Source organism: Canis aureus, chromosome 5, assembly GCF_053574225.1.
Source record: "Canis aureus isolate CA01 chromosome 5, VMU_Caureus_v.1.0, whole genome shotgun sequence".
Lineage (NCBI taxonomy): Eukaryota > Metazoa > Chordata > Mammalia > Carnivora > Canidae > Canis > Canis aureus.
This window is the reverse complement of record NC_135615.1, coordinates 56,705,679-56,732,992: the sequence shown is the minus strand read 5'-3', so window position 1 is coordinate 56,732,992 and position 27,314 is coordinate 56,705,679. Positions and strand designations below refer to the sequence as shown.

At 35.6% G+C, this 27,314-nt stretch overlaps 1 protein-coding gene across 7 annotated transcripts in view; it reads right to left on the bottom strand.

The window, feature by feature from the left end:
- The window catches only part of FCHO2 (FCH and mu domain containing endocytic adaptor 2), a 121,073-nt gene that overhangs the window by 50,634 nt on the left and 43,125 nt on the right, over positions 1 to 27,314 (bottom strand). For all 7 annotated transcript variants that reach the window (XM_077898141.1, XM_077898145.1, XM_077898143.1 and 4 more), the window contains 6 exons: positions 25,386 to 25,490; positions 21,465 to 21,563; positions 20,138 to 20,234; positions 7,857 to 7,901; positions 4,049 to 4,121; positions 219 to 243 (listed from right to left, as the gene is read on the bottom strand). In XM_077898141.1, the coding sequence (XP_077754267.1) occupies positions 219 to 243; positions 4,049 to 4,121; positions 7,857 to 7,901; positions 20,138 to 20,234; positions 21,465 to 21,563; positions 25,386 to 25,490 (444 nt within the window). The remainder of the gene's footprint in view (positions 1 to 218; positions 244 to 4,048; positions 4,122 to 7,856; positions 7,902 to 20,137; positions 20,235 to 21,464; positions 21,564 to 25,385; positions 25,491 to 27,314) is intronic.

Below are 27,314 nucleotides of genomic sequence, written 5' to 3'. Positions count from 1 at the left end.
TAAAATGTCCACTTTTCAAAGATAGGTAGAGCTACCTTCTATTCAATACAAAAGCATCTAGTAAAATAAAGCCAAAACTGCATCTCTAAAATAATTTTAACAGTGAATTTACAATAAGCTGGTTACTATTTTTCTTATGAACTCAACCCAAATATGCTGATTATTTCCTAATGGAAACAGCTAATTTACATGGCTTATATCAAAGTAAAACTACTTACAAGTGAATCTGCATCAGGACATTCCCTATTAAAATAAACAAAATATTAAAAAATAGTCAACTATTAGAACTATATGATAAATATAGTATATTGAAAGTGTTTACTTGTTAAACATAACTTAAACTTTACAAAAACATTTAGAAAAATCAAATCATGAAGATTAAAATACACCAAATGATCTTAAAATTCAAAAGAGGGATGCCTGGGTGGCTCAGTGGTTGAGCAGTTGCCTTTGGCTCAGGGTGTGATCCTGGAGTCCCTGGATCCAGTCTTGCATGAGTTCCCCGCAGGGAGCCTGCTTCTCCCTCTGCCTATGTCCCTGCCTGTCTCTCATGAATAAATAAAATCTTTAAGAAAAACAAATAAATAATAAAAACTTGTACTTCAAAAGTACTTCTTTTCCATGAATATACACATGAATCACATAAAGGAAGCTGTCAGTCCTAGAAGGATTTCTAGTGGCTTTTAATTCTTCTGGTTGAGAAAGTTCTCTCAAAGAAATTCTCTTTGAGAAGAAAGCTTGGCTTAAAAAAAAAAAGTCTACATTAATTGATAAATTATAAATAACATTTTACAATATATTCTTATTAAAACTTCAGTTTCATTTGAAGTACTTTCCATAACTAGCACATACATAGAAGTCAAAAGCATTTTTCTCTAAATATGTTAAATGTGTAGTTAGAATTCTGCTTGAAAAAGCTTTCTGGTTTAATACAATAAGCTGTTGAAAATTGGTATTTTATCATTTAACTGATAAATAGTAATTCAGATATAAACCAGCAAGAAAGTATTTTAAACGTAAAACTAAAACAATAAAGACCAACATTCTCAAACACTTAAATCCATAAAGACATTGAGACCACGAGGAATAAAGTTAGAAGAATTTCTATGAATATATTCTAGAAGAATTTCACTAACAAAAATCAGAATGCACTTCATTTTTTAAAAGATTTTATGTATTTATTATTTGAGAGAGAGTGAGCGAGAGAAAGTAATGAGCAGGGGGAGGAAGAGGGAAAAGCAGACTCCCCACTGAGCAGGGAGCCCAACATGGGGCTCCAACCTAGGACCCCGGGATATTGACCTGAGCCAAAGGCAGATGCTTAACTGATTGAGCCACCCAGGTGCCTCTAGAGTGCACATTTAAAAGGCATTTGGATTAGTTACATATTCAGTGGCTTGAGACAGTTAATGCATGTAATATCAGAATCTGCCACTTAAATAACAGAATGAAAACATATGTATTAGGTATACCTTGAGAGCCCAATGAGCAATAATGAAAATGTATTAAATTAATATATAGGATAAATGGGTCATCTCTACCCAAAGACTAAGCACAAACCAAAAAATCTACAAATTGAAGAATTTTGTTAAAGGAAGAGAGGATAGAACAGATAATGAAAAAATAATAAAAATAATGAAAAAAGAGGGAGATGACTACCCTGCTCTTAATCCAAATAGAAGCACCAAAGAGAATAAATGCAAGCCTCTTATGTCTTTCTAGCCAGTTAATCATCACTTAAAATCGAAAATTTTGAAAAACAGCTTTCTTATTACTGGTATATTCCTATGCATACTCTGAGGAAATGTTCCAGAAAAGGTACTGTAATAATAATAAATTCAATTCTTCTACAGAATCAAATCATTTAAGATATTAGAGCACTCCTACTTTCTTCTTCCTTTTTTTTTTTTTTTTTTAGAAGATACAGTTTAAATGTAAGTGTCAAAGTTCCAAACAGTTTATTCTCTGGCTTTCAGCCAGAGCTCTCCAGTCCTTGTGGTGAAGCACTCATCTGTTTGCTTTCACAGTGGGCCGTAATGAGCCCTGCAGATGAAGCCCCAGGCAGAGAGCAAGCTCTGAGCAGGACCCCTCTTCTACAATACTGGCATTTCAAAGCCTTCAGGCTATGCACAGAAGCATGCCAAGAGCCTCCGGCATTTCAAACAAAGCAGTTTCTAACATCTTTCCTGCCTGCAAGTGTTGAAAGAAGGCAATCATGATGCAGTTGTTTAAGGACTGGTTTTCAGCCCTGGTCTTCTCAGTGGTAAAAAAATATTCCAATATCCAAGTGGCCTAATGATGGTACTAGGAAGTTACTGACCATGAAAAACTATTTTATTTTTTTAAAATTTTTATTTATGAATGATAGTCACACACAGAGAGAGAGAGAGAGAGAGGCAGAGACATAGGCAGAGGGAGAAGCAGGCTCCATGCACCGGGAGCCCGACGTGGGATTCGATCCCGGGTCTCCAGGATTGCGCCCTGGGCCAAAGGCAGGCGCTAAACCGCTGCGCCACCCAGGGATCCCCGAAAAACTATTTTAAAAACACAAATTATACAAAAATATTCTAAGCTCCCTGAATGGACAGCTGAGAAAACCATGTATTATATTATATAATAATATACTTTACTCTTTATAATATATTAACTCTTATACTTTACTCTTTACTTTACTCTTTATAATATATTAACAGACGACCTGACTACTTTTATAATTTCACTTACAAATCCATTGTTTAGACTTCTGTAAGTATTTACAATGTTATAGAAACCAATTGTATTCCATCTCCTTAGCAAAAGACAGCTTTCATAAATGCTGAAAAAACATTCGCAGATGAGATGGTTAACTACAGATATAAACCACTTTGCAATTGGTCTTTATTTGTTAAAGCAAATAAAACTTGGGGGAAAAAAAAAAACTTGGGGGCGAGGAAGAAACAGACATTTAAAATGGTAGGCACAAAAAAAAAATAAAAATAATAAAAAAAATAATAAAATGGTAGGCACTCTGAGAAACTCAGATAAAAAGAATCTAACTAGTTAGGAGGTAATAATACCCAAAGCACAAACTGTTCTCTTACCCTGAAAATATGAGTGCCCAGCAGAGCTCTGCTAGAGAAGTAGGGATTTTAAACACATTTTTAGCCAGTGTTACTGAGTCAGCAAAGCATTTAAGATTTGATTACCATCTTATCAATCTATTTAACGTTGAGGTAATTACAGAAAAAAGGATTCATTTAATTCCAGTTTGTCTCTGGTAAGCCACAGATCTTAGAGATTCTCAACCCCAGGTATATGTTAGGAATCATACAGGCTGCTTAAAAGCAAACCAAACAAAAATTATGCTCAACCTCACATCCTGAGAATCTGGTTTAGCTGGTCTGAGGCAGAGCCTGGCAGATACATGTATTTTAATTTTCCATGTACTCTAATGTGTAGCCAATGTAAGAAAAAGAAAACTTCACTTACTCATTGAATTTATTATATGCAAATTATATATTCCTTGTAACTTAACTTAATTAAAAAAAAAAAAAGTATATTTATACTCCATCTCCCATCTAAAATTGATGACCTAGTATAAATGTTTAAAACATGTTAGGGCTTTTGTTCTCCTCCATTTTCTATTTATGTGTACATATATTGCTGTGTGCCTAAATGTTTATAGAGTTGTCTAGAAGGATTGTCATCAAATAGTTGACCGTGGGTTTTTTTCTTAGGCGTTAAGAAGACTTAGAGGAATTTTTAGTTTCCTCTGGACTTTTGTTTTCTAAAATATGTATGTATCATTTATAAAAAGAGTATCTTTAAAGTTTCAATTTTAAGACACTAAAATTTTCACCTTAAAGACCTTAAAATTTTAAAATAAGAAAAGTTAATACTTTTATCTAAAGCCAGATGAGCTAGCAAATGTACTTAGAAAAGTGTAGTTTTCACACTTTGGACATACAGAGTTGTTTCTTAAGAAATTTTTTCTTCCCAAATTCAAAACACCAGTCTTATTCTTAATTACTTAATAACAAAGGATTTTGACAATATGAAATATACTTACACAGACTCTGCATCCTTTTCCTTTTTAATTATCCCTGGCAAGCCAAAAGTCTTTCTTTTCCTTGGTTTTATACCTTTAAAAAAATGCATATTGTTACAAAAATATAGTTGTTAGTTGATAAATATGTTAAACTTATGAATCTCTTGTATCTTGACACCTAATTTGCTCATATCAATACTAAATTTTTATGAAAAAAATCAAAAGTATCACCTGCTAAATGCTAATATTTAAATCAGAGTTGCAATCCATTTAGAATTTTCTTAATATAGCCTATTATGCACCAAAAGATTCTAGAATATTCACTTGATCAATATAATTCTCTTTTCTTCTAAGTCTCCCCTAAATTACCTCAGACAAAATAAGCATTTGGAGATATCTTAAAACTTCAAAGAAAGTACATTATTTACCACATTAGATTCTGTTATAAATGCAGGTCAAGTCATGTTTCCTGTCTGAAAGGTCGCAAAATATATAAATATGTTGTTTTTTAAAAAGATGACACAACAGACCCATTAATAGTATAAACAGAAAACATAGCATTCTTTTGCCCATATATTATCTTTAATATAAACAATGTTGTAAGTTGATCCTACCAGGAATGAAAAACAAAGGTCATCTTTGTTTGCCTAATATAGAAGTTCTTCCTTCCTCTCTTGCATGACAAATTTATTTGTTAGAGATCAGTCATGCTATTAATCATCGACAGAATTCAACATTTAACGTTTAGCTGTTTACTCTGACAACCACAGTATATCTAAGACAACTCCTCACCATATAGATGAGAAAACTCAAGAGTAGTTTTTTTTTTTATTTTTATTTTTTAACTCAGTGTTATACAGCTACTAAATAGCACAGCCAGGATTAGAATCCAGATGTTTTAGAACAGGGTACTTGCTTTCATGCAAAATGAACTCCTTAAACCATACAAATGTATAGTATGTTGTAATATTTTAAAGAACAAATACATTTTTATTCTCACAAGTATTATTTACTATCCATATTTTTTAAAAGAGTATATTTATTTACTTATCTGAGAGAAAGAGCAAGAAAGACTAAAAATGCAAACCAGGGGATGGAGCGGGAGGGAATGTCAACCTGAGCACGGAGCCTAAGCAGAGCTCCAACTCAAGACCCTGAGATCATGACCTGAGGTGCCACCCAGGCACTCATACTAAAAGCTGAAGTACAAAGAACTTAATTAATTGCTCTCAAACAGCTAGTAACTATAAGAAGTGTAGACACCGGGATCCCTGGGTGGCGCAGCGGTTTAGCGCCTGCCTTTGGCCCAGGGCGCGATCCTGGAGACCCGGGATTGAGTCCCACGTCGGGCTCCCGGTGCATGGAGCCTGCTTCTCCCTCTGCCTATGTCTCTGCCTCTCTCTCTCTCTCTCTCTGTGTGACTATCATAAATAAATAAAAAACAAAAAAACTTTAAAAAAAAAGAAGTGTAGACACCTGAGTGGCTCAGTTGGTTAAGTGTTCAACTCTTGACTTCAGCCCAGGTCATGATCGCAGTCATGAGATCTAGCCCAGCATAGGCTCTGCACTGGCCTGCTTAAGATTCTCTCTCTTCCAAAACTAGTGTATTATGCTAAGTGAAACAGGTCGGTCACAGAAAGATAAATACCTATGATTTCACTCATATGTGGAATTTTATAAACAAAACAGATGAACGTAGGGGAAGGGAAGGAAAATAAAGACAGGGAAGCAAACCATAAGACTCTAAAATACAGGGAACAAACTGAGGGTTGCTGGAGGGGAGGTGGGTGGGGGGATAGGGTAACTCGGCGATGGGCATTAAGGAGGGCACATGATGGAATAAGCACTGGGTATTATATGCAAATGGTGAATTACTAAATTCTACCCCTGAAACTAATATTACACTATACGTGAACTTCAATTTAAATAAAATCCTGGGGGGTCCCTGGGTGGCTCAGTGGTTTAGCACCTGCCTCCGGCCCAGGGCATGATCCTGGAGTCCTGGGATCTAGTCCCACATCAGGGTGGCTCCCTACATGGAGCCTGTTTCTCCCTCTGCCTGTGCCTCTCTCTCTCTCTCTCTCTCTGTGTCTCTAATGAATAAATAAATAAAATATTTTTTAAAAATAAAAATTAAAATATTTTTAAATTTTTAAATCTTGAAAGATAGATTCTTTCTTCCTCTGACCCGCTTTGCCCCACCCCAGCTCTAAAAAAAAAAAAAAAAAAATTTAAAAAAAAAATTAAAAAAAAAAAAAAAAAGCCTAGGCACTGGAGTCCCTGACTCCTCCAATGAAAACCTTACACACATCAATTTTCTCCAAATTCTTACAGAAATGTTGGGAGAAAGAAAAATACAAAATTCTTTTCAAATTATTTCTAGTAGCTTACAAAGTGAGATATGTAAAATATGACAAAATTAGCAGACATTTATTGGTTTCATACTATGAAAATAATCCATATAAACAGGAAGGGGGCACCTGGCTGGCTCAGTCAGAGAAGCATGCCAACTCTTGATCTTGGGGTTGTAAATTCAAGCTCCACTATGGATATAAAATCTTTAAACAGACAGGAAGGGTTGTGAACCCTTCCTCCAAGTCATATTATCACTCATTTTGAATGAAAGTAATAATAACATTAATATATAACCTCATTAATTACTGAAATGTTTCTCACTTTAGAATAAGCCCTTTAAAGAGAAACCCTCTTATACTGTAGGTGAGAATGCAGGCTGGTGCGGACACTCTGGAAAACAGTGTGGAGGGTCCTCAAGAAGTTGAAAGTAGAGCTACCCTATGACCCATCAACTGCACCACTGGGTATTTATCCCAAAGATGAAATATAGTGATCCAAAGGGGCACCTACACTCCAATATTTATAGCAGCTATGTCCCCAATAACCAAACTATGAATAAAGAGCCCAGATGTCCATTGACAGATGAATGGATAAAGACGTGGTGTGTGTGTATATATTTATATATATACACACATATACATATATATGTATAATAGGATGTATAATATATATGTATATAACAGAATACTACTCAGCCATCAAAAAAAAAAAAAAAACAAAATCTTGCCATTTGCAACAATGTGGATGGAACTAGAAGGTATTATGCTAAGTGAAAAAAGTCAATCAGAGAAAAACAATTATCCTTTAATCTCACTCATATATAGAATTTAAGAAACAAAACAGAGGATCATAGAGGAAGGGAGGGAAAAATAAAACAAGATGAAATCTGAGAGGGAGACAAACCATAGAGACTCTTAATCATAGGAAACAAACTGAGGGTTGCTGGAGGGGAGTGGAGTGAGGCAATGGGGTAACTGGATGACGGGCATTATAAAGGGAACATGATGTAATGAGCACCGGGTATTATTTAAGACTGATGAATCACTGAACTCTACCTTGGAAACTAATAATACACTATATGTTAATTAATTGAATTTAAATAAAAAATCAATGTAAAAAAAGTCTTATACATTAATGTGTTTTAATGATTTTTCACATTAGTGACATGAGAATGTTTAAAAATGGATGTCAATAAAAAAACAATCTCAATGTAGATTTGAAAATAAATACATGTTATATTTAATCTTTTAAGATTTATATTCTAACACACTCAATATTCCTTTGGGCAAGCCTATTGTTTATTTATTAAGTGAAGAATAGTATCTGTAGGGCTTCAAACCAAATTTCATTATGGGTTCTTCAGATTTTTTGTATCACTCCACAGACATGTTGACAACACTAAATAATAGTCTTGATTTATTCAATAAACAGAAGATATTAGCTAGTTACCATGTATTACAAGTAGTCAGCTTACCTTCAACTGCACTAGCAGGGTCACATTCTTCAAATTCAATAAGGCCTAAACAAGCAAAGAAACAAAAGATGAACAAAGTTAGTAAAAGTTAAAAAAAAAAAAAAAAAAAGCTGATGGAAAACAATCAGCTCACACCCCTTTACATCTTTTTAACTGACGTGATGTGTTCTCATGTTATCTGATAGCATTAATTGAAATATCAGTAATAATTTTAAAATTCAAATAATCCTAACAGTGACAAAAATTGAGACTAGCCTATTATTATGATCACAATTTACTGAAAAGCTTTTATATATAATACTATAGAACTGGAGACACAAACCTAATCTGTCATTTCCGCTTTCAAGGAGCTTGCAGGATACTTGAGAGAAAACAAGAATAAAAGGCAGTTGCTGAATCTTTCATTGTGTTCATGGGGAGGACAAGGGGGCCAACATAGTAAATACTACTAGAATGCAAGCTTGGGAATTTGTCTCACAGACCACTGTGAACTGGCAAATAATAGGTCTTTAACAAATATCTGCTGACCAAGTAAATGCACTAATTACATAGTAGCAAAGTGGCGATGTTCTAACTGTACAGTGGGGTCAAGAATGTGAACTTGTAGTTTGCAGGTGGAGACTTTTCATGTGAGGAGATACACAAATGCCCCTGCAAAGTGGTCTTATAAGAAAATTAATTTAGCACTGGTTATCAGGGATAGAGTAGAGAGAGAGGAAGATGATAAAATAGAAACCAGTTGAAAAACAATTTAAATAGCCTTCAAATGATAGATAGATCTACTAAGACTAGCCATAAGTGCCATATAATTTCATATATGTGGAATACTAAATTATTTAGGTAGTACAGAAAGTTAGCAAAAGCTTGTATCACTGTTCTACTGAAATATCTGCAAAGCTCTAAGTATCAGACTAAAAAATTATCTTCTATTAAACTGTCATTTTAGCCCTATTTTTTAATACTAAATTCATGTAAGTCTAGTATTTTTGTGAAATAACTTATTTTTTTTGAAATAACTTATTAATGGTAATAGATTCAACATATTATTTCAAAAAATTTAAAAACAGAGCATGAGGAGTGGAAAATGGAAGACTTCATTACTGGTTCTTCTGAGATGTTAAGCTTAACTGTAAAACTATATGTATAAGTTCATAATCAGAGTTCTCACTAATCACTCCATTATAAAAGAAAGCCACTGATTAACAAGAAAGATTTCTCTACAAGTAGGAACATCTAAACATATTGGCTAAAATGTCCTTCTTAACCCCAAATCTGAGATCCACTTCTTTGCTTCTGGTTTCTATTCAAATAGAAGCATTTAGGGATCATCAAACATTAGCATTTAGGGATAAGCAAAATAACTTTTAAAAACTCATAAAAGTGAGTTGATAAACAACGTCCTAATCAAATAATTAGATATACCTTTCTTACTAAAGTATTCTTATCATATATATCATGTGACTAATATTAGAAATACATTCACTACTTCCATCCCCCCCCCAAAAAAAAGCCTTACAATCAGAACATGGTCCAATTAAAAATTTAAAGGCTCCAAGTTCACTCTGCAAATCTGAAAGCTAAGAATTCATTAAATGAAAGGGTAATGAGCTTACTGTTAGAATCCATTAAGAGCTAAGTTAACAGTTTACAAACAGATGAAACTGAAAGATCAATAAAAGTAAAGAACCGTAGTATGTCCATCTGATAATTGGCAACTAGTTGATGTAAAAATTATGAAAAATCTCTACCTAAATTATCAACAGTTTATTATGTATGATTAGCTTTATCACTTACTAATAAACCTTAAGAGACTATGTTCACCTGTCAAATAAATCTGAGGGCTCCTACAGTTACACATCACATAATCTGTGCCCTTAACAATTTACAAAATCTCAAATATTCAGGCTATGGGCTTATGCCTGAGAGGAAAAACAAAACGTCAATGCCAAACAAATTGCGTTATTTACAAATATTTTAAAAGAGAACCTAAAAAGACTTCTATGACATTACCTTAGCAAATAAGATATATATATTCTTTTAACATCTTTAGATGCCTTCATATATGTGAAAATAGCAAAGGCATCCCTTAACTCTACCAAAATTCCCTCCAACAAAATTTTACATTTTTTTCCTCATGAAACCTTTTTCCTATACCAGACATATCCTGATTGCTTTTCCCTTTATCTTTTCTAAATATCCCTTTAAAATCCATTTGGAATAGGGAAATGTTCAATAAAAATAAACTATTCAGAATCACAAACATTTTTGAAATATAAAGTGCCAGATCCTTTCGAATTGTAAAATATATATAAAAATTCTAAACTGAGTACCTTCAGCACATAAACTTTTCTATTAAAGACAGAAACACGAACGGTTTCTGGTATAATAAAACTAAATATACCTTTAAAAAAAAACGTCAACTCGTGCATGAAAAAGATTTTCTTTTTTAAGTGGCATATGCTCCACATGCTGCTTCACACGGCAAAGCTTTGCGTGCCTGGCTCTGTGCCAGTTGACAGCTCAGCTGGATATCAGTGCACATTCTGACCCCCCTTGTAGCATGTCACTTCTGAAATGTTTCACAAGTAGAAAGTTTATTCAGCATCTCCCTCAAATGCAGTCCACTGCCCATCATTCTGCTATTTAATCATAAGACGAGTTACTTTTTTTGACAGTCCCAAAGCCAGAGTGAGAGTCAGAAAGAATAGTTTGCTACAACTGGAATTTCAACTGTTTTAGGGTCAATTAATTCTGTTGTCAAAATAAATAACTGCTCCTAGTGCTTAGATTTTATACTGGGCCACAAGGGCAATTTAATTTGTATAAAAGCAAGTAAGACCATTTTGGCTCTATCTCCTGATGCTCTTTTACACATTATATAAAAATGCCATCATGAGTTCAATTAAAGGCAGACCTCCAAAAGGTCGACAATAAAGTAAAACAATTCTTAGAGAGGATTTTTCTTTAATCATCAGATAGCAATAAATTATTGCTAAAAAGGGAAGGAAGGAAGGAAGGAAGGAAGGAAGGAAGGAAGGAAGGAAGGAAGGAAGGAAGGAAGGAAGGAAGGAGAGAGAGAAAGGAGGGAGGGAGTCAACCACCTAAAGACTTCATCTAATTCTAATTTGAATTGAAATTTTTAAGAAATGTTACAGGAGAAAAGACAATTTAACAGCAATCTTTAATCAACACAAACATTTTGTGGATGAGGTACAGTATTTTAAAAAGTAAAACATTTACTAGTTCCCATTGTTTTGAAATCAATTCTAAATCTCAGGCCACCAACAGGACAAATTTACAAGTCTGTCTAGTTAATAACTGGCCCGAAAACTGAAATAGTAAGTCTGGTCTATGCAAGTCAAGCATACTTCTGCATAGGCCCAACTCAAACCACAAAACACTTGGTTCTAACTAGAAGTCAAAACAATGTATATGAACATGCCCAGATCCCAAAGTCTAATAATAAGAATGATGATAATAGGGGGTGAGGAGGGAACCAAGACACAGGAGAGAGGGAGGGAAAGAGGGGAGGGGATGGGGGTGGGATCATGAGTCATAACAATGGAAGTCCACGCCTAAATTTTCAAGCTTCCTCCTGGGCCTGTGGAACCCAGCACAGCCACATTCCTAGATGCCGGGAGGGCGAACTCAGGCACGAAAACAACATCAAACTCCAGCTTGTGGAGAAGTACAAAGGGCATGGAGCTCAAGTTCTGGTTCTGCCACCTGCCTGCCGGCTAATTACCTTAAACTAGTTACTCTACTTGAACCTAGGTCGTATCATTTCTTTTTTTTTTAAGAGAGCAAGAGAGATTGAGAGCATGAGCCGGGGAGAGGCAGAGGAAAAGAGAATCCCAGGCAGACTTCCTGCTGAGCACTGAGCCCGAGCCCAACATAGGGCTTGATCCCTCGACCCAGAGATCATGACCTGAGCCAAAATCAAGAGTCGGACGCTTAACTGAGCCACCCGGGCAACCCCCCCTAGGTCGTATCAATTTTACAAATGCTACTGAAGAATATAACCTTCTACCATATTTGTTTTCCCATTCTCTACATATACCCATACACACATACAGACTTTTTTCTTACTTTAAAGATTTTATTTATTTATTCATGAGAGACACACAGAGAGAGACACATAGGCAGAGGGAGAAGCAGGCTCCCTGTGGGGAGCCTGATGTGGGATTCGATCCCAAGACCCTGGGGTCACGCCCTGAGCCCAAAGCAGATGCTCAGCCACTGAGCCACCCGGGAGCCCCAAATGAGGAATTTTAAAATGTAATAGTATCAAGGTCCTGCCCTAGACCCCTGAAATCAGAATTTCCAGGGCAGTGAACTGTCTGTGCATTTTTTTAAAAAAGAGATGGGGGAGGGAGGGAGAGGGAAAGGAAAGGGGAAAGAGAAAAAGAAAGAGAAAGGAAGGATAGATGGAAGTAAAGATGTAAAGAAGAGAAAAATGAAAAGGAAAATTTCATCTAGTTCTCCAAACACAGAATCTTAACGTAAAATATAATCTCCTACGTTCAAAGTCTGACAATACCTCCATACTCCTAGACTGAGTCATGTCTCCATCCTCTGTGATACTGATAAAACCTTGGGTGATTATACTGAGCTCACTAAATCTCTCCACCCCTCCCCCCAGAACTTACCCCTTCTACACACAAGTGGTGCAGAAGCCACGTCTATACTACATGACCTAGTCAGAATGAACTAACATAGAAGAATTACTTGATCCAAGATTACCTGGACCAGTTTCTTTCTCCCAGAAATCTGTAAAGGGACTAAAACCTGGGTTAATTCTGAGCTGTGGCTGCAATTAAAGAACAAGTAGAAATACCTAGAAATTACAGAGAGGTCACCTTATGTCACGTGCCTGGAAAAACAAAGAAAGCCACTGTGCAAAGAAAAAAATAAAGCAGTAGAAATACAGAGGTTGAATGAATGAAATATGATACCCCGTGTTCCTACAGGTTTGGGTTTCCTTTTGCAGCCTGGCTATATTCCTGACTTTGGATCCTTAGGATATCTCTCTTTCCAGTAAATTTTCTTTTAAATTCAAAGTGTTTAAGCTAGCTTCTTTAACATACTGCAAAAAGAATGAAAACTCTGTCCTTGTTATTATGCACATGTAAAAATTGTAATCAGCTTACCTTACTTTTTACTTCTATGTTGTTGCCAGTGTTTATACATTTAACGTTTTTAGTGGCTACTTCAAATTAATGAAATAAGCTTTTATTAAACAAAGTCTGCTCAAAACATTTTAATCTTTATTCACAATTCAGGATTATCATTATTATAAGAATCAATTACTATGCTATAACTGCAGATGTAGTTAGTACAAGGTGTCAGAATAAAGTATTTCTGATCCCAAAAAGAAGAGCAGAATCAGCTTTTGAAAAAAGATTATGAGGATCCTGGGTGGCTCAGCAGTTCAGCGTCTGCCTTCAGCCCAGAGCGTGATCCTGAAGGCCCGGGATCCAGTCCCCTATCGGGCTCCCTGCATGGAGCCTGCTTCTCCCTCTGCCTGTGTCTCTGCCTCTCTCTCTGTCTCTGTCTCTCATGAATAAATAAATAAAATCTTTTTTTTTTAATAAAATCTTTTTTAAAAATTTTTTAAAAGCTTTAAAAAAAGGAAAAAGAATTATGTACTACTGTGAGGTACACAATTCTAATGAGATCATTCCTGCTACTATGCTACTTAAAAAGTATATTTTCGGGATCCCTGGGTGGCGCAGCGGTTTAGCGCCTGCCTTTGGCCCAGGGCACGATCCTCGAGACCCAGGATCGAATCCCACGTCGGGCTCCCGGTGCATGGAGCCTGCTTCTCCCTCTGCCTGTGTCTCTGCCTCTCTCTCTCTCTCTCTCTCTGTGACTATCATAAATAAATAAATATCATATTTATTTATCATAAATAAAAATTTTTAAAAAAGTATATTTTCTTTTTTTTTAACTTATATTAATTTTTTTAAGATTTTATTTGTTTATTCATGAGAGACACAGAGAGAGAGAGACAGAGAGAGAGAGGCAAAGACACAGGCAGAGGGAGAAGCAGGCTCCATGCAGGGAGCCTGACTCAGGACTTGATCCCAGGACCCTGAGATCACAACCTGAGCCAAAGGCAGATGCTCAACCACTGAGCCACCCAGATGCCCCTCTTCTTAGCTATTTTTAATTTTGCTTTCTACATAAGGGTTTCTGCTTCTCTGACTTAGAAGTTATTTGTACATTTGACATTCTTGCAAATCCTGAGAGCTCTAGAAAGATGATCTTAGACTTTTAAAAAAATATTTGCTTTACCCTATACGTTAAAATAATAAACATAGCGGGTGCCTGGGTGGCTTAGTTGGTCAAGTGTCTGGCTCTCAATTTCAGCTCAGGGTCCTGGGATATAGCCCTGCCCCACCACCTTCAGCTCCACGCTCAGCAGGGAGTCTGCTTAAGATTCTCTCACTCCCTCTCTCTCTGCCCCTCCCCACACTGCTTGTTCACTCACACACACACACATGCTCTCTCTCTAAAATAAATAAGTCTGGGGCACCTGAGTAGCTAGCTCAGTTGGTTAATAAGCATCTGCCTTCAGCAGGAGTCATGATTCTGGAGTCCTGAGATGGAGCCCTGCATCAGGCTCCCGGCTCAGCAAGGAATCTGCTTCTCCCTCTTCGTCTGTTCCTCCCCCCAACTTGGGTGTGCTCCCTCTCTCTCTCAAATAAAATATAAAATCTTTTTTTTTAATATAAAATCTTTTAAAAAAAAATAAAATAAACCTTTTTAAAAAGTAAATAAAATAATAAACATAATGTAGAAGCTAAAATTCTCCAAATACCTCAATCAATCAATTTCATTTAGGTAGTATGACCACAGAAATATAATTTCTCCTTTTTCCTTTGTGGCTGATTGTTTCTCATGTGTAACTTTCACAGGATTTTCATATTTTTATCTTGAACACAGTTTAATCCCTGGAAGTTCTCAAATGAGAGCTATAAACCTATATCATCATATAATGAAAATACAGGTAAGTTTTTCAGCAAAATCTTCCAATTAACCATATTTATATACACTGGTCTACCAACTTTTTAGGTTATTTATCCTTTTGTTTCTGATAAATGGAAACTTGCTTAACTTTCTGAATTATAAAAAGCATACAGCAAAATTACCAGAATGACTATAAAATAGAAAACTCCCCAAAATATGGTTTTAATCCCCTCTGACAATTAAAATACCTGAGAATGGGCAGGAATATTAGAATGTCCTTAGAACACAGAAGGATATTCACAATTAGAAAACACTTGTTTATTCATAACCCTTCAGACCACAGGCACTTTGATATTCAAAGCATCTACTTATACTGACTCAAATTCCAGAAGAGCCAGGCAGTACTTAAAAAATAATGACAAGAAGAGTATGGAGGTTCCTCAAAAACTTAAGAACAAAACTACCATATGATCCAGCAACTCCTCTTGTAGCTATTTATCATTCTCTCAAAAAGATATGTACACTCCCATGTTCACTGCAGCCTTATAAGCCACATAAGCATCCACTGACTGGGTAAAGGAAATGTGCTGTGAGTATACAATGGAATATCATGCAGCCATTAAAAAAAGAAAGAGATCCTGACATTTGCAACAATATGAATGGATCTTGAAGACATTATGCTAAGTGAATTAAGTCAGAAAAAGACAAATACTGTATGATCTCACTTCTATGTGGAATCTAAAGAAAACCAAACTCAAAGATAGTCAAGAGACTGGTTGTTATCAAGAGTGGGGTTGGGGGGGGTGAGGGGTGGTGAGATGGTTAAAGATGGTCAAAAGGTACAAACTTCTATTATGAGATAAGTCAGTCCTGGAGATAGAATATACAGCATGGTGACTATAGTTTATAATACTGTACTTGTACTTGAAAGCTAAGAAACTAATTCTTAAAAGTTCTCATCACAAGAAAAAAAAACTGTAACCATGTAGGCCCAAGTACCCAAACTTACTTTGGTAATCATTTCTCATATGCATACATCAAATCATTACGTTGTACATCTAAAACAAACACAACACTATATGTCAATGATATCCTAATTTTTAAAAGATTTTTATTATCTATCCCTTTATTTGAAGAGAGTGCACGCACACACGTGTTCACGAGTGGAGAGAGGGGCAGAGGGAGAGGGACAAGGATACTCTAAGTGGAGCCCAATACGAGGCTCAATCTCACAACCCTGAGATCACGACCCAAGCCGAAACCAAGAGTTAGACACTTAACTGACCTAGCCACACAGGTACCCCATCTTATTCTTTAAAAAGTAATGACAAAAAAGCCACTTCATATAATAAGTTGTATAAAATAGTCTCAATGAATAGGAAAAAAAGTTTTAATGCTCTCAAAGTGTTTGATTTACACAAGAAAATTGGACATAAAATTAGAGGTGGTAGCTTTGAACAGATAACTAACGAAAAATAGATTTTAAGATATACCAATTTTTTAACGAACTGGGCCTCTTGTTTTATTTTTAAAATATAAATCCCAAAGGACAAAAATTAGTTTAAGAAGGAATTCATCCACCAGAGGGGGCCCTTACAAAACAGGAGAAATAAAATGTTAACAGCAATCAGCAGTATATACAATTAAAGGTTAGACTACATTTCACAAAACAAAATACTTTAAGTCTGTGAATTCCATTATATAATCAAATGCAAAATTTTGATTATATTACTTTTACAAGAAACACAAAATTTTCATCACTGAAATAGGCCCCCAGACTCATCTGTTCAGGTGCCCATAAGCCAAACAAACACGGAGCTATAACTCATTATCCACCACAAGCCAACTAGAGAAGTAATATTCTACCTCCTCCACTCTGGCACCATTCTTTCTTTTTAAAGTTAGTTCTAGGACCACTTTTTTTGGAAATCAGTCATTTATACTCACAGTGTCAACAGTCACCCTAGAACAGTCACCTGATTCTGGATTTAGTGATTATTCTAGGAAAGCCCATGTCATCACCACTCCTGGCCTCTGTCCTACAGCTTACCATTTAGCTACAGGGATTTTCTACATGTCACAGTTTATCTTGAGGCCAGTAAGTTTAAATTTATAAAGAAACAATATCTATCAGTAGCTGCCCATTAATCAGAAATGTATTACTTTTTTAACATAACACTTATTAAATACTCAATAAATGTTAAATTATCTCATATAACCCTCATAATAACTCCATGAAGCAAATACTATTATTATCCCCACTCTACAGATAAAGGTAATGAAGCTTAAAAACTTCACAGCTAGTAAATAACACTACGAACTATAGGGCTAAGTATTACAACAGATAAGAAAATAACTTAAATTTTTTTTAAAGATTTTATTTATTTTAGAGAGAGAGCTTGAGCCCGGGCTAAGGGAGGGGCAGAAGGAGAAGCAGAAAATCCCAAGCAAACTCCATGCTGAGCATGGAGCTGGACATGGGGCTCAATCCCAGGCCCCATGAGATCACGAGCCTAGGCGAAATCACCAGCTGGACACTCAACCGAGTTGGCACCACCCAGGCACCCCTAAAATAACTGAAATTTTTATCGAGCTAATTCACATACAGCTGTAAAGAAAAAAATACAGGGAGATTCCTTGTACATTTTGCCCAACTTCCTGATATGATAACATTTTGCAAAACTACAATATAATGTCACAAACAGGATACCGATAATAATATAATCTGCAGATCTTGTTTAGTGTTCTAAGTCACTTTTTCCAGCCAATACGTCCTTGCTTTTATTGATCAACCCTTCTAACTACTCTATATAAAATCTGTATTTGTTCTCCAACTGTTTTCATCTCTCTTAACTGGTCTTCACTTATAATTTAATCTTTTTTTGAGAAAGAGACAGCAAGCGCAGGGGGTGAGGGACAGAGGGGGTAAAAAGAGAATCCTAAGCAGGCTCCACGCCCAGCAAGAAGTCCAACATGGAGCTTGCTCTCATGACCCTGAGACCATGACCTGAGCCAAAAAGGAGAGTCAGACGTTTAACCAACTGCACACCGCCCAGGCACCCCATAATTTAATCTCTTTACAGGGTATTTTAGGGTTTCATACTTTTCTGTAGTTACATATCTCATTCTCTTGTAAACTTACTTATTCATATGTAAACTTACTCAGTTCTATTCTAATTTCTCCAAAGCATAGGCCCTGGGGTCAAGAACCCTGGCATTTTACTATCTGCTCTGCCATCTACTACCTTAGGCCAATCATTTAACCTCTCACCATTTCCCTCATCTTTATTATGAGAGTAACAGTACCTATTTCAAACAGTTGCTGAAGATCAAAGTTTGCCTGCAAAATGGTTGGCACAGTACATGGCAGAGAGTGTCTCACTAAACTTTAACCAGAATTACTATTCCTCACCAAGACTCTTTGAATAGCAAATCCATCCACTGCAACCTCTCTAACATTCTAACTTTACTATTATACGTCCATTTGTTCATTCACTCAACAAAAATGTACTCTTTACACATAAACAGATGAATCAAATACAGAACTTTCCTTCATATCTGCACAATTATTAAAATCTAAGGTAGACAGCACTAATAATAAAGGAGAAAAAAAAAGTTAAAGTTCTCTGGCACTTTCAATGGAGGAAGTAGCAAATGACCCAGGTATTTAAGAGTTTATGTGCGTAACAAATAAACGGGAAGAGACATGAGGCAGAAATGAAGTACAATACAGCATTTCCTAGAATAAGAACATAAGGGCACCCAAGGTACCCCAGGGTAAAGGGGGCAGGTATAGGAAATAGTAAGCAGTTCCAGTCGGCGACAGTGAGGGTAAGACTAAAGACTAGTCAGAGACTGAGAAGCTTTAAATCCAAATCCAGAGCCTAATCATTCTGTCTATAATGAGAAGTCAAAGATTTATGAGTACTGCAATGATAAGTTCACAACTGTATACTCAAAATATGAATGTGCTGTAACATGTAAAATAGGTTAGAGAAGTGCCAATACTCAGAAACCTACCGCTGCAATTGATCAGGTAGGTAGAGAAAGCATGAAAAGAAGATCTGAAGGGAAAAATACTAACATAAGTGAACCAATGATCTGAAAGTCAATAAAATCTGAAAAGAAAAAGTGAAGATTTAGGTTACAAGTCTTAGTTCTGGGAACTGCACTAAAGAAAAATGGCTCCCCAACTTCCCAAAAATCACTTACCCATTTTCCTGAATTTCAAATTTTTATTTGAATTGGATATTTTAATTTCTTTACTAGACTGAATTATTTTTACCTGTAGAATGAAACAAGTATCTTACAAGAATATGGTATAGTAACCAATATACAAAATCAAGAAATCTGGAAGACTCTATGCTGAGCAGGGCAAAAGAATAGGCTACTTAGTATATGTGATATATCATAATATGCTTATTAAACGTAAGATTCAGAATATTGTCATTGTTTGTTCATAAAACAGGAACCAGGATTCCTATATATCTCCAGTGTCTCAAACACCATCTGAAATACTTTTTAGCATGCAACAAATATATTTGTTGAATACATATGTCAATACGAAAATTTAAAAAGTTGTTCAGTTTTATGAAAGGTTCTCTGTTGGCCTCAATGCTCTGAGGGCTCAATATTCTCTCCCACCTTTCCTTCTGTTCATAGTGAATATAGATAAATGAATATAGATAATGATACTGCAATCACGTTGTATGGTGATAGATAGTAGCTACACTTCTGGTGAGCATAGCATAACCCTTAGAAAGATGAATCACCATGATACACATGTGAAACTAATGTAACATTGTGTCAGTGTGTCCATATACTCAAAAAATTTCTTAGTTAGAGCTCCACATAGGGCTCTGTGCTGGGCATGGAGCCTACTTAGGATTCTCTCTTCCTCTCCCTCTGTCCCCACCCCAATCCCCCACCCCTGCTTGTGTGAGCTCTCCCTCTCTTTAAAAATAAAAAAATTTTAAAATAAAAAAAAAAAAAAATTTCTTAGTTAAAAATTTAAAAATAAAAATAAAAATAAACTGCACTTTTGTTAACTCTTTGAAAAATGTAAATAAGCAACATATTAATTTACTAAAGGTTATAACTACTTTAATATTAAATTATTAACCACTAAAGGCCAAAATAAAAATATTAATTTAACATATTATCAGATACAAAGTAAATGATATTTGATATTTTACACAGATTTTTACATATCTCCCAGGCTCCATTTTGCAGTTTGGGAATTTAAAAGCAAATATATTTGTTGCTGGATGAGAAATTTGTATACATTTCCTGACAGTTTATCATCTTACCAGGTCTTTCCTTCCCAGTGCCTTTTGACTCAGCAAATTTCTGTATTAAGCTTTCAACTGTAGTATTAGCCATGTTATTTATAAATTCTTCATGGACCTATTAAAATGAAATAAAGATATTTTTTCTTTTTCCATTAAAAATTCTTACTATATTTCAGACATAACTTGGACAAAGCAATTAAAATTTGTTACACCAAAATATGTGGCTTTGACCCAAAACCTTTGAGAACTTTCATTTACCTAACATGCTGTTACTCTGTGGGTACCAACCACTGTTTTACATGAAGATACAGCCCCTCAGCCTTAGAAGTCAAGGCAGTTTCCTGTCCTCATCTTTGAATGTTTTAGACACATAATTCTTATATAAATTAAAACTTACACAGATCTCTAACAATCTTTGGATCCTTAATAATAAAAAACAATAGACCTCATCTTTCTCTACTCTATCTCAATGCACTCCAATTGTCATAATTAAACTGCTTTTAGGGACGCCTGGGGGGCTCAGCAGTTGAGCATCTGCCTTTGGCTCAGGGCGGGATCGAGTCCCATGTCGGGTTCCCTGCGTGGAGCCTGCTTCTCCCTCTGCCTATGTCTCTGCCTCTGTGTCTCTTATGAATAAATAAATAAAATCTTAATAAACAAACTGCTTTTATATTTTTTGGGGAAAAATGTTTTCTTAAAGGTTTTTTTTTTTTAAGTAATTTCTATACCCAATGTGGGGCTTGAACTCTAAATGCCAAGATCAAGAATCACATGTTCCACCAACTAAGCCTGCCATGAATTCCTATTTTTGGAAATTTCTAAGCACAAGTTCTTTTCTTCTCTCAATTTTTTAAAACATTTTATTTATTTATTTGAGAGAGTGAGCAAGCACAAGCAGGGAGGAACAAAGGGAGAGAGAGAAGCAGATTCCCCGCCAAGTGGGGAGCCCAATACGGGACTCAATCCCAGGACTCTAAGATCATAACCTGAGCCGAAATTAGACACTTAACTGACCGAGCCACCCAGGCTCCCCTCTAAGCACAAGTTCTATAACTTACTGCTGTTATAAATTATAAAACAGCAAAAAAAATTTTTAAATATTAAAAAATTGATGAACTTCAGAATTTTAAAGTAAAAGGAATGAGCTATGGTTACTTTTTAACAACTGGTTTGAATTATCATCCTTGGTGGCCAATCAAAACACTCAGTTTATTTTATACTTAATACATGTAAATATATATTCTTTATCTGAAATAATCTGGTATCATATGGAGTTCCGGATTTTTAAAAAGTCATAAATCAACATAAAATTTTCATGAATCAGTTCAACAAAAGAAAAACTTACCTGGCCTATTTGCAAATGAATTTCCTTTATAGCATTTGACAAGGATTCTATAATTTCCTTTATGTGAATGAGATGGGCTTCTTCAATATCTTGAAACTTCTGGATAACAAAAATGAAAAGTTACATATATACATAAAAGAAATACACTCTGAAATCAAAACTTTTTTATTATTATGTATTTTTTTTTAGGTAATCTCTACAACCAACATGGGACTTAAACTCGACCTTGAGATCAAGAGCCACATCCTCTACCAACTGGGCCAGAGAGGTGTCCCTGCAATCAAAAGACCTTTTAAATCATTTCAATACATCTAACCAAATTTAGTGAGTTAACATTATTATGTAATGTTTAATAATACTTCTAGACAAATGGGTCCAGTAAAAATACTGAAATGTTTAACTTTGTATTATGTTAACTTTTTGTTATGCCATTTTTTAGGCATATATGAACTTGTTCAGAGTTTGAAAACGCCATATATTAAAATCTATAATCACATTCAGAAAATTGGAACGAGACCCAAATGAGAAGTGTCACAAAACTTAAGGTAGAAGTGTTTCAAATTGAAGAGCAATTAGTTGACAGAGCAGAAACTACTGTTTACTTCTGAAGACTTTATAATCTAGCCCGAGGACTCTCAAAGTGTCTTTCTAATCCTTGAAATGTTAATACATACACAGCCTTCAAAGAGGTAATCTATGGTCAAAGAAATGAGGAAATGCCTGTAAACTCGATCTCAGCAGTTCTCAACCTAAGGTGGGGATATATCCAATCACTTAGAAAATGTTTTCAAACTATAGAACACATAGATCCTCTACTATTCCCTGGAGATGGGAGTGGAAAAAGATGAGAATGTTGTTTGAAAAATTCCCAGGTCATTCTGGTATTTATTCTCCAAGAAGAAAACCACTGTTGAGTTGGCTTCCAATAAACAAAATAAGAACCCTGAGAAATACTGAAATAAAACATGTTTCATTTTGCTTAACCCAGTATTTTCCAAATTTCTTTGATCATGAAACCCTTTTTGTTTTTCTTCTTCTCTAAGTACCTATTAATATTTCACACAACAATGATATTCCTCAAAACAGGATTTGGGAAATGCTGAATTAGCTATTTTCAAACAAAATACATTTGTCATTTCAACTGCACAAACCTGATTACCCATGTTTTTCCCCAAATTAAATCAGTCCTAAGGAATAAGCCTAAATGCCTTGTTATCTTTTCTGGCTAGTTTATCAAAATTAATTTCCTTCACCTCATATTTAATATACAATTTTCTTCAACACTGAGTTACATGATCAGAAAATCACTAAGCTAAATGATTATATTCATATTTATGCAAAGGGTCTGAACTTTTTTAAAACAATCAAAAATGGTGAAATTATGGTTTTGGCAATAATGCAACAATGGTCCAAAAACTTAAATCAATTTTATTCAAGAGAAATAGTGGAGTTAAAATGTCTTGTCTTGACAAATTTTTTTTAATTTATTTTTTATTGGTGTTCAGTTTACTAACATACAGAATAACCCCCAGTGCCCGTCACCCATTCACTCCCACCCCCCGCCCTCCTCCCCTTCTACCACCCCTAGTTCGTTTCCCAGAGTTAGCAGTCTTTACGTTCTGTCTCCCTTTCTGATATTTCCCGCACATTTCTTCTCCCTTCCCTTATATTCCCTTTCACTATTATTTACATTCCCCAAATGAATGAGAACATATGTTTGTCCTTCTCCGACTGACTTACTTCACTCAGCATAATACCCTCCAGTTGACAAATTTTTTTTGTAAATTTATTTTTTATTGGTGTTCAATTTGCCAACATATAGAATAACACCCAGTGCTCATACCATCAAGTGCCCCCCTCAGTGCCCGTCACCCAATCACCCCCACCCCCTGTCCACCTCCCCTTCCCCCACCCCTAGTTCATTTCCCAGAGTTAGGAGTCTCTCATGTTCTGTCTCCCTCCCTGATATTTCCCATTCATTTTTTCTCCTTTCCCCTTTATTCCCTGTCATTATTTTTTATATTCCCCAAATGAATGAGACCATATAATGTTTGTCTTTCTCCAATTGACTTATTTCACTCAGCATAATACCCTCCAGTTCCATCCACGTCGAAGCAAATGGTGGGTAGACAATTTTTTTTTTTTTAAGATTTTATTTACTTACTCAAAGAGGGCATGTGAGAGAATACACACACACACACACACACACTAGCACTGTATACTATCACCTTTACTTAAAAGCAGCATGGTTATACAACTGCTCAAATATATTAATATTCTCATCTTGGAAGTAGCAGGATAAACAAAATGTCAATTTGGAAAAAAAGGAAAAATAATGAGAGAAAGATGAGTGCTGAAAATTCCTTCAGAACACTTTGATGAGGGATGCTTGGGTGGCTCAGTGGTTGAGCATCTGCCTTCAGCTCAGGTCGTGATCTCGGGGTCCTGGGATAGAGTCTCACATCGGGCTCCCCGCATGGAGCCTGCTTCTCCCTCTACCTGGGTCTCTGCCTCTCTCTCTGTCTCTCTCATGAATAAATAAATAAAATCTTTTTTAAAAAGAACACTTGGGATCCCTGGGTGGCGCAGCGGTTTAGCGCCTGCCTTTGGCCCAGGGCGCGATCCTGGAGACCAGGGATCGAATCCCACGTCGGGCTCCCGGTGCATGGAGCCTGCTTCTCCCTCTGCCTATGTCTCTGCCTCTCTCTCTCTCTCTCTGTGACTATCATAAATAAATAAAAATTTTTTAAAAATTTTTAAAAAAAGAACACTTTGATGAAATAATATAAATTAATGAAAAACTCTGACTCTAGTAAATTCTAATTTTTCCAAATTAAATGACTGAAGGACAAACATTTTCTGACAGTGTTTGCAACATGGCAAGTAAAGACGGATGCCATATATGCCTGCAAGGAAGCATGAAAGCCTTTTCATTTCTGAGATGTGAACGATTCACAGGAACACTCTAGAATCCAAAAAGGCAGATATATAAAGTCCTTCTTCAAACTTATTGAATGCCTACCATGTGCTGGGAGTTATTTTAAAAGTGCTGGGGAAATAATAAATCAATCCCTCTTATAACACAACTTATATTTTGGTGGAGGAAGACAGACAATAAAGAATTATGGGTAGAAGAACCACTGTGCTTTAGTACATTCAAATATAATGACTAAGAATAATATTCTAGGAAAAGGTTCCTTCACCAGCCTCAATACCAGAGTGAAGATGAAGGACAGTTACAGCCAAGCCATGATAAATAGGAACATAACAAATAAACCCCTACTATTGTAAGCCACTGAGATCTGGGGGTTTCTTTGTCACCTCAGCAAACCCAGCCTATTCTAACTGATACAGTGAATACAATTCATGGCATATTAGATGATAATAGGTGCTAAGGAAAAAAACAAGAAAAATGTGTAAGAAGGTGGGGGTAGAAGTTTTAGGCATGATCCATAAAAGACACCTATCTTAAACCTAGGCCTTTAAATAAGGCTCTAAAAACATTGAATGGGATATAAATTATCCCAAGTTTATGGAAGACAGACTTTATTATGTCTTCCCTAACTCAAATAGAAGTTCTATGAAGGCAGTTCTTGATTATTTGTTAATGGCTATATTCTTAGCAGTGCATCATTTTCAGTTTTCTTCTAAAGCAGAAGTCAATTTTAACAATTAGCTCTGTTCACCATCTATCAACATCCTCACTTTCCCCAATTCTCTTTAGTCCCTTATATTGTCAGTTATTGCATCTTGGTCCTCAATCTCCAAAATAAGATGTGTATCTTTAAAACAGCATCAATAAAACACAGATTGTGTATTTTAACATTTTTAATACTAAAAAATTATTTGATACAAGAATTATATTCTTTTTATCAGTAAAACAAATATCCTGTTTTAGATTTAAAGCTTAAAAATACCAACCTGAGCTGTTTCTGTCATCTTCTGTTCAAAATCAGCTTTTGCTAATGCATACTTCTCCACATAAAGTTTATAGGTATCTGTAGCTTTCTTAGATTTAACAGCTGCCTGTTGCAAAACAAAAACATTTTTTTAAAAAACAAAAACATTTTAAGTATATAATGATCTGTTTTCTTTCCTGATATAAGTTCACTTGAAATAACTACTTAAGTGCATTATAAAGGATGAGGCCCATGGGGAGTTCAATATGACATAAACTAACTTTAATATCCTTTTTAAAGTCTTCATTAGTAAGATTTTTTGTTATAGTCACAGAATAATGCAGAAACTAAATGTCAAGTCTCATTTCTGTCTGATGGAATGTGCTTTGAAAAGTTACTTGGTGTTACTAAGAATTCAATCAACAAAAATGTAATACCATCAAAATATGCTTGAAACTCCACACCTACAAGTCTTCCTTCCTCCTACAACATATACATGTTCCGTTTAATGTCTGACTAATAAATATAAAGGTAGCTCAAAAGTTGAGAAAATCATTTTCTTTGATGTTTCTGTTTCCATATGCTCCAATAAACCTATAAATTTGTTTTTATTATTGCCTATTTTTTTCAAGATTACTATTACTTAAAAATTGTTATTGCCATGTTACAGCTCTAGTTTTATCAAAGTTACTTATTCAATTAAAACAATATATTAGGGGATCCCTGGGTGGCTCAGTGGTTTAGCGCCTGCCTTTGGGCCCAGGGCATGATCCTGGAGTCCCGGGATCAAGTCCCACATCAGGCTCCCTGTATGGAGCCTGCTTCTCCCTCTGCCTGTGTCTCTGCCTCTCTCTCTCTCTCTCTCTCTCTCTCTCTCGATCTCTCATGAATAAATAAAATCTTTAAAAAAAGCGAAAAAAAACAATATATTAAATATTAGGCAGTGAGGATTCCTGGATGGCTCAGTAGTTTTGGCGCCTGCCTTCACCCCAGGGCAGTGATCCTGGAGTCCTGGGATCGAGTGCCGCATCAGGCTCCCTGCATGGAGCCTGCTTCTCCCTCTGCCTATATCTTTCTCTGTCTCTCTCATGAATAAATAAAATTTTATAAATAAATAAATAAATAAATAAATAAATAAATAAATATTAGGCAGTGAGGAATATGAAAATAAATTATACAGGAATCTTTTCCTATTTTTACCTAGAAATCAGTAAAAAGCAACAAAGCCACAGAAGTAAAGATAAATTCTAAGGAAGACAGACATTCAGAAGAAAGATTACATGTAACGTGGAGGTTGAAGCAGACATAATGGTTATCAAGAAACTTGACTATTCTCAAAGGACTAATCAATTCTCAAAGGACTGACTGATCAATTCTCAAAGGACTGATCAATTTGGACATGGGAGGCTTGGGGGTAAAGAGTGCTGATGTAAATAAGAGTTTAAAGATTGAGGTGCCTGGGTGGCTCAGTTGGTTAAGCGTCTGCCTTTGGCTCAGGTCATAATCTCAGGGTTCTGGGATCAAGCCTCATATCCAGCATCCCGTTCTGCGGAGAATCTGCTTCTCCCTTCTCTTCTGCCCTTCCCCCGTTTCATGTGCTCCCTCTTTGTCTCAAATAAATAAAATCTTAAAAAAAAAAAAGAGTTTAAAGAAGATCAAAAAAGAGAAGATACAAATTTCAAGATACAAGTATCTCCATTTTCTTGATGAGTTAGTCTGCTAAGAGTGAAGAAGAGTAGGGTAGAGCTAGGAGTTTCACAGGAATGAAAAACATTTCAAGCCAGGTTGTAAAAGATACAACAGGTAACAGCTAGATGAATAAAAGTACTACTAAGAGCCAATGAGGGCTAAATAAAGCTGGAAAACATGAAAATTGTGGAGACCCAATCGGAAACAAAATATAATTATCTCCAGGTATGTTCAGGAGTCTAAAAATAAGAATTAGAAATAG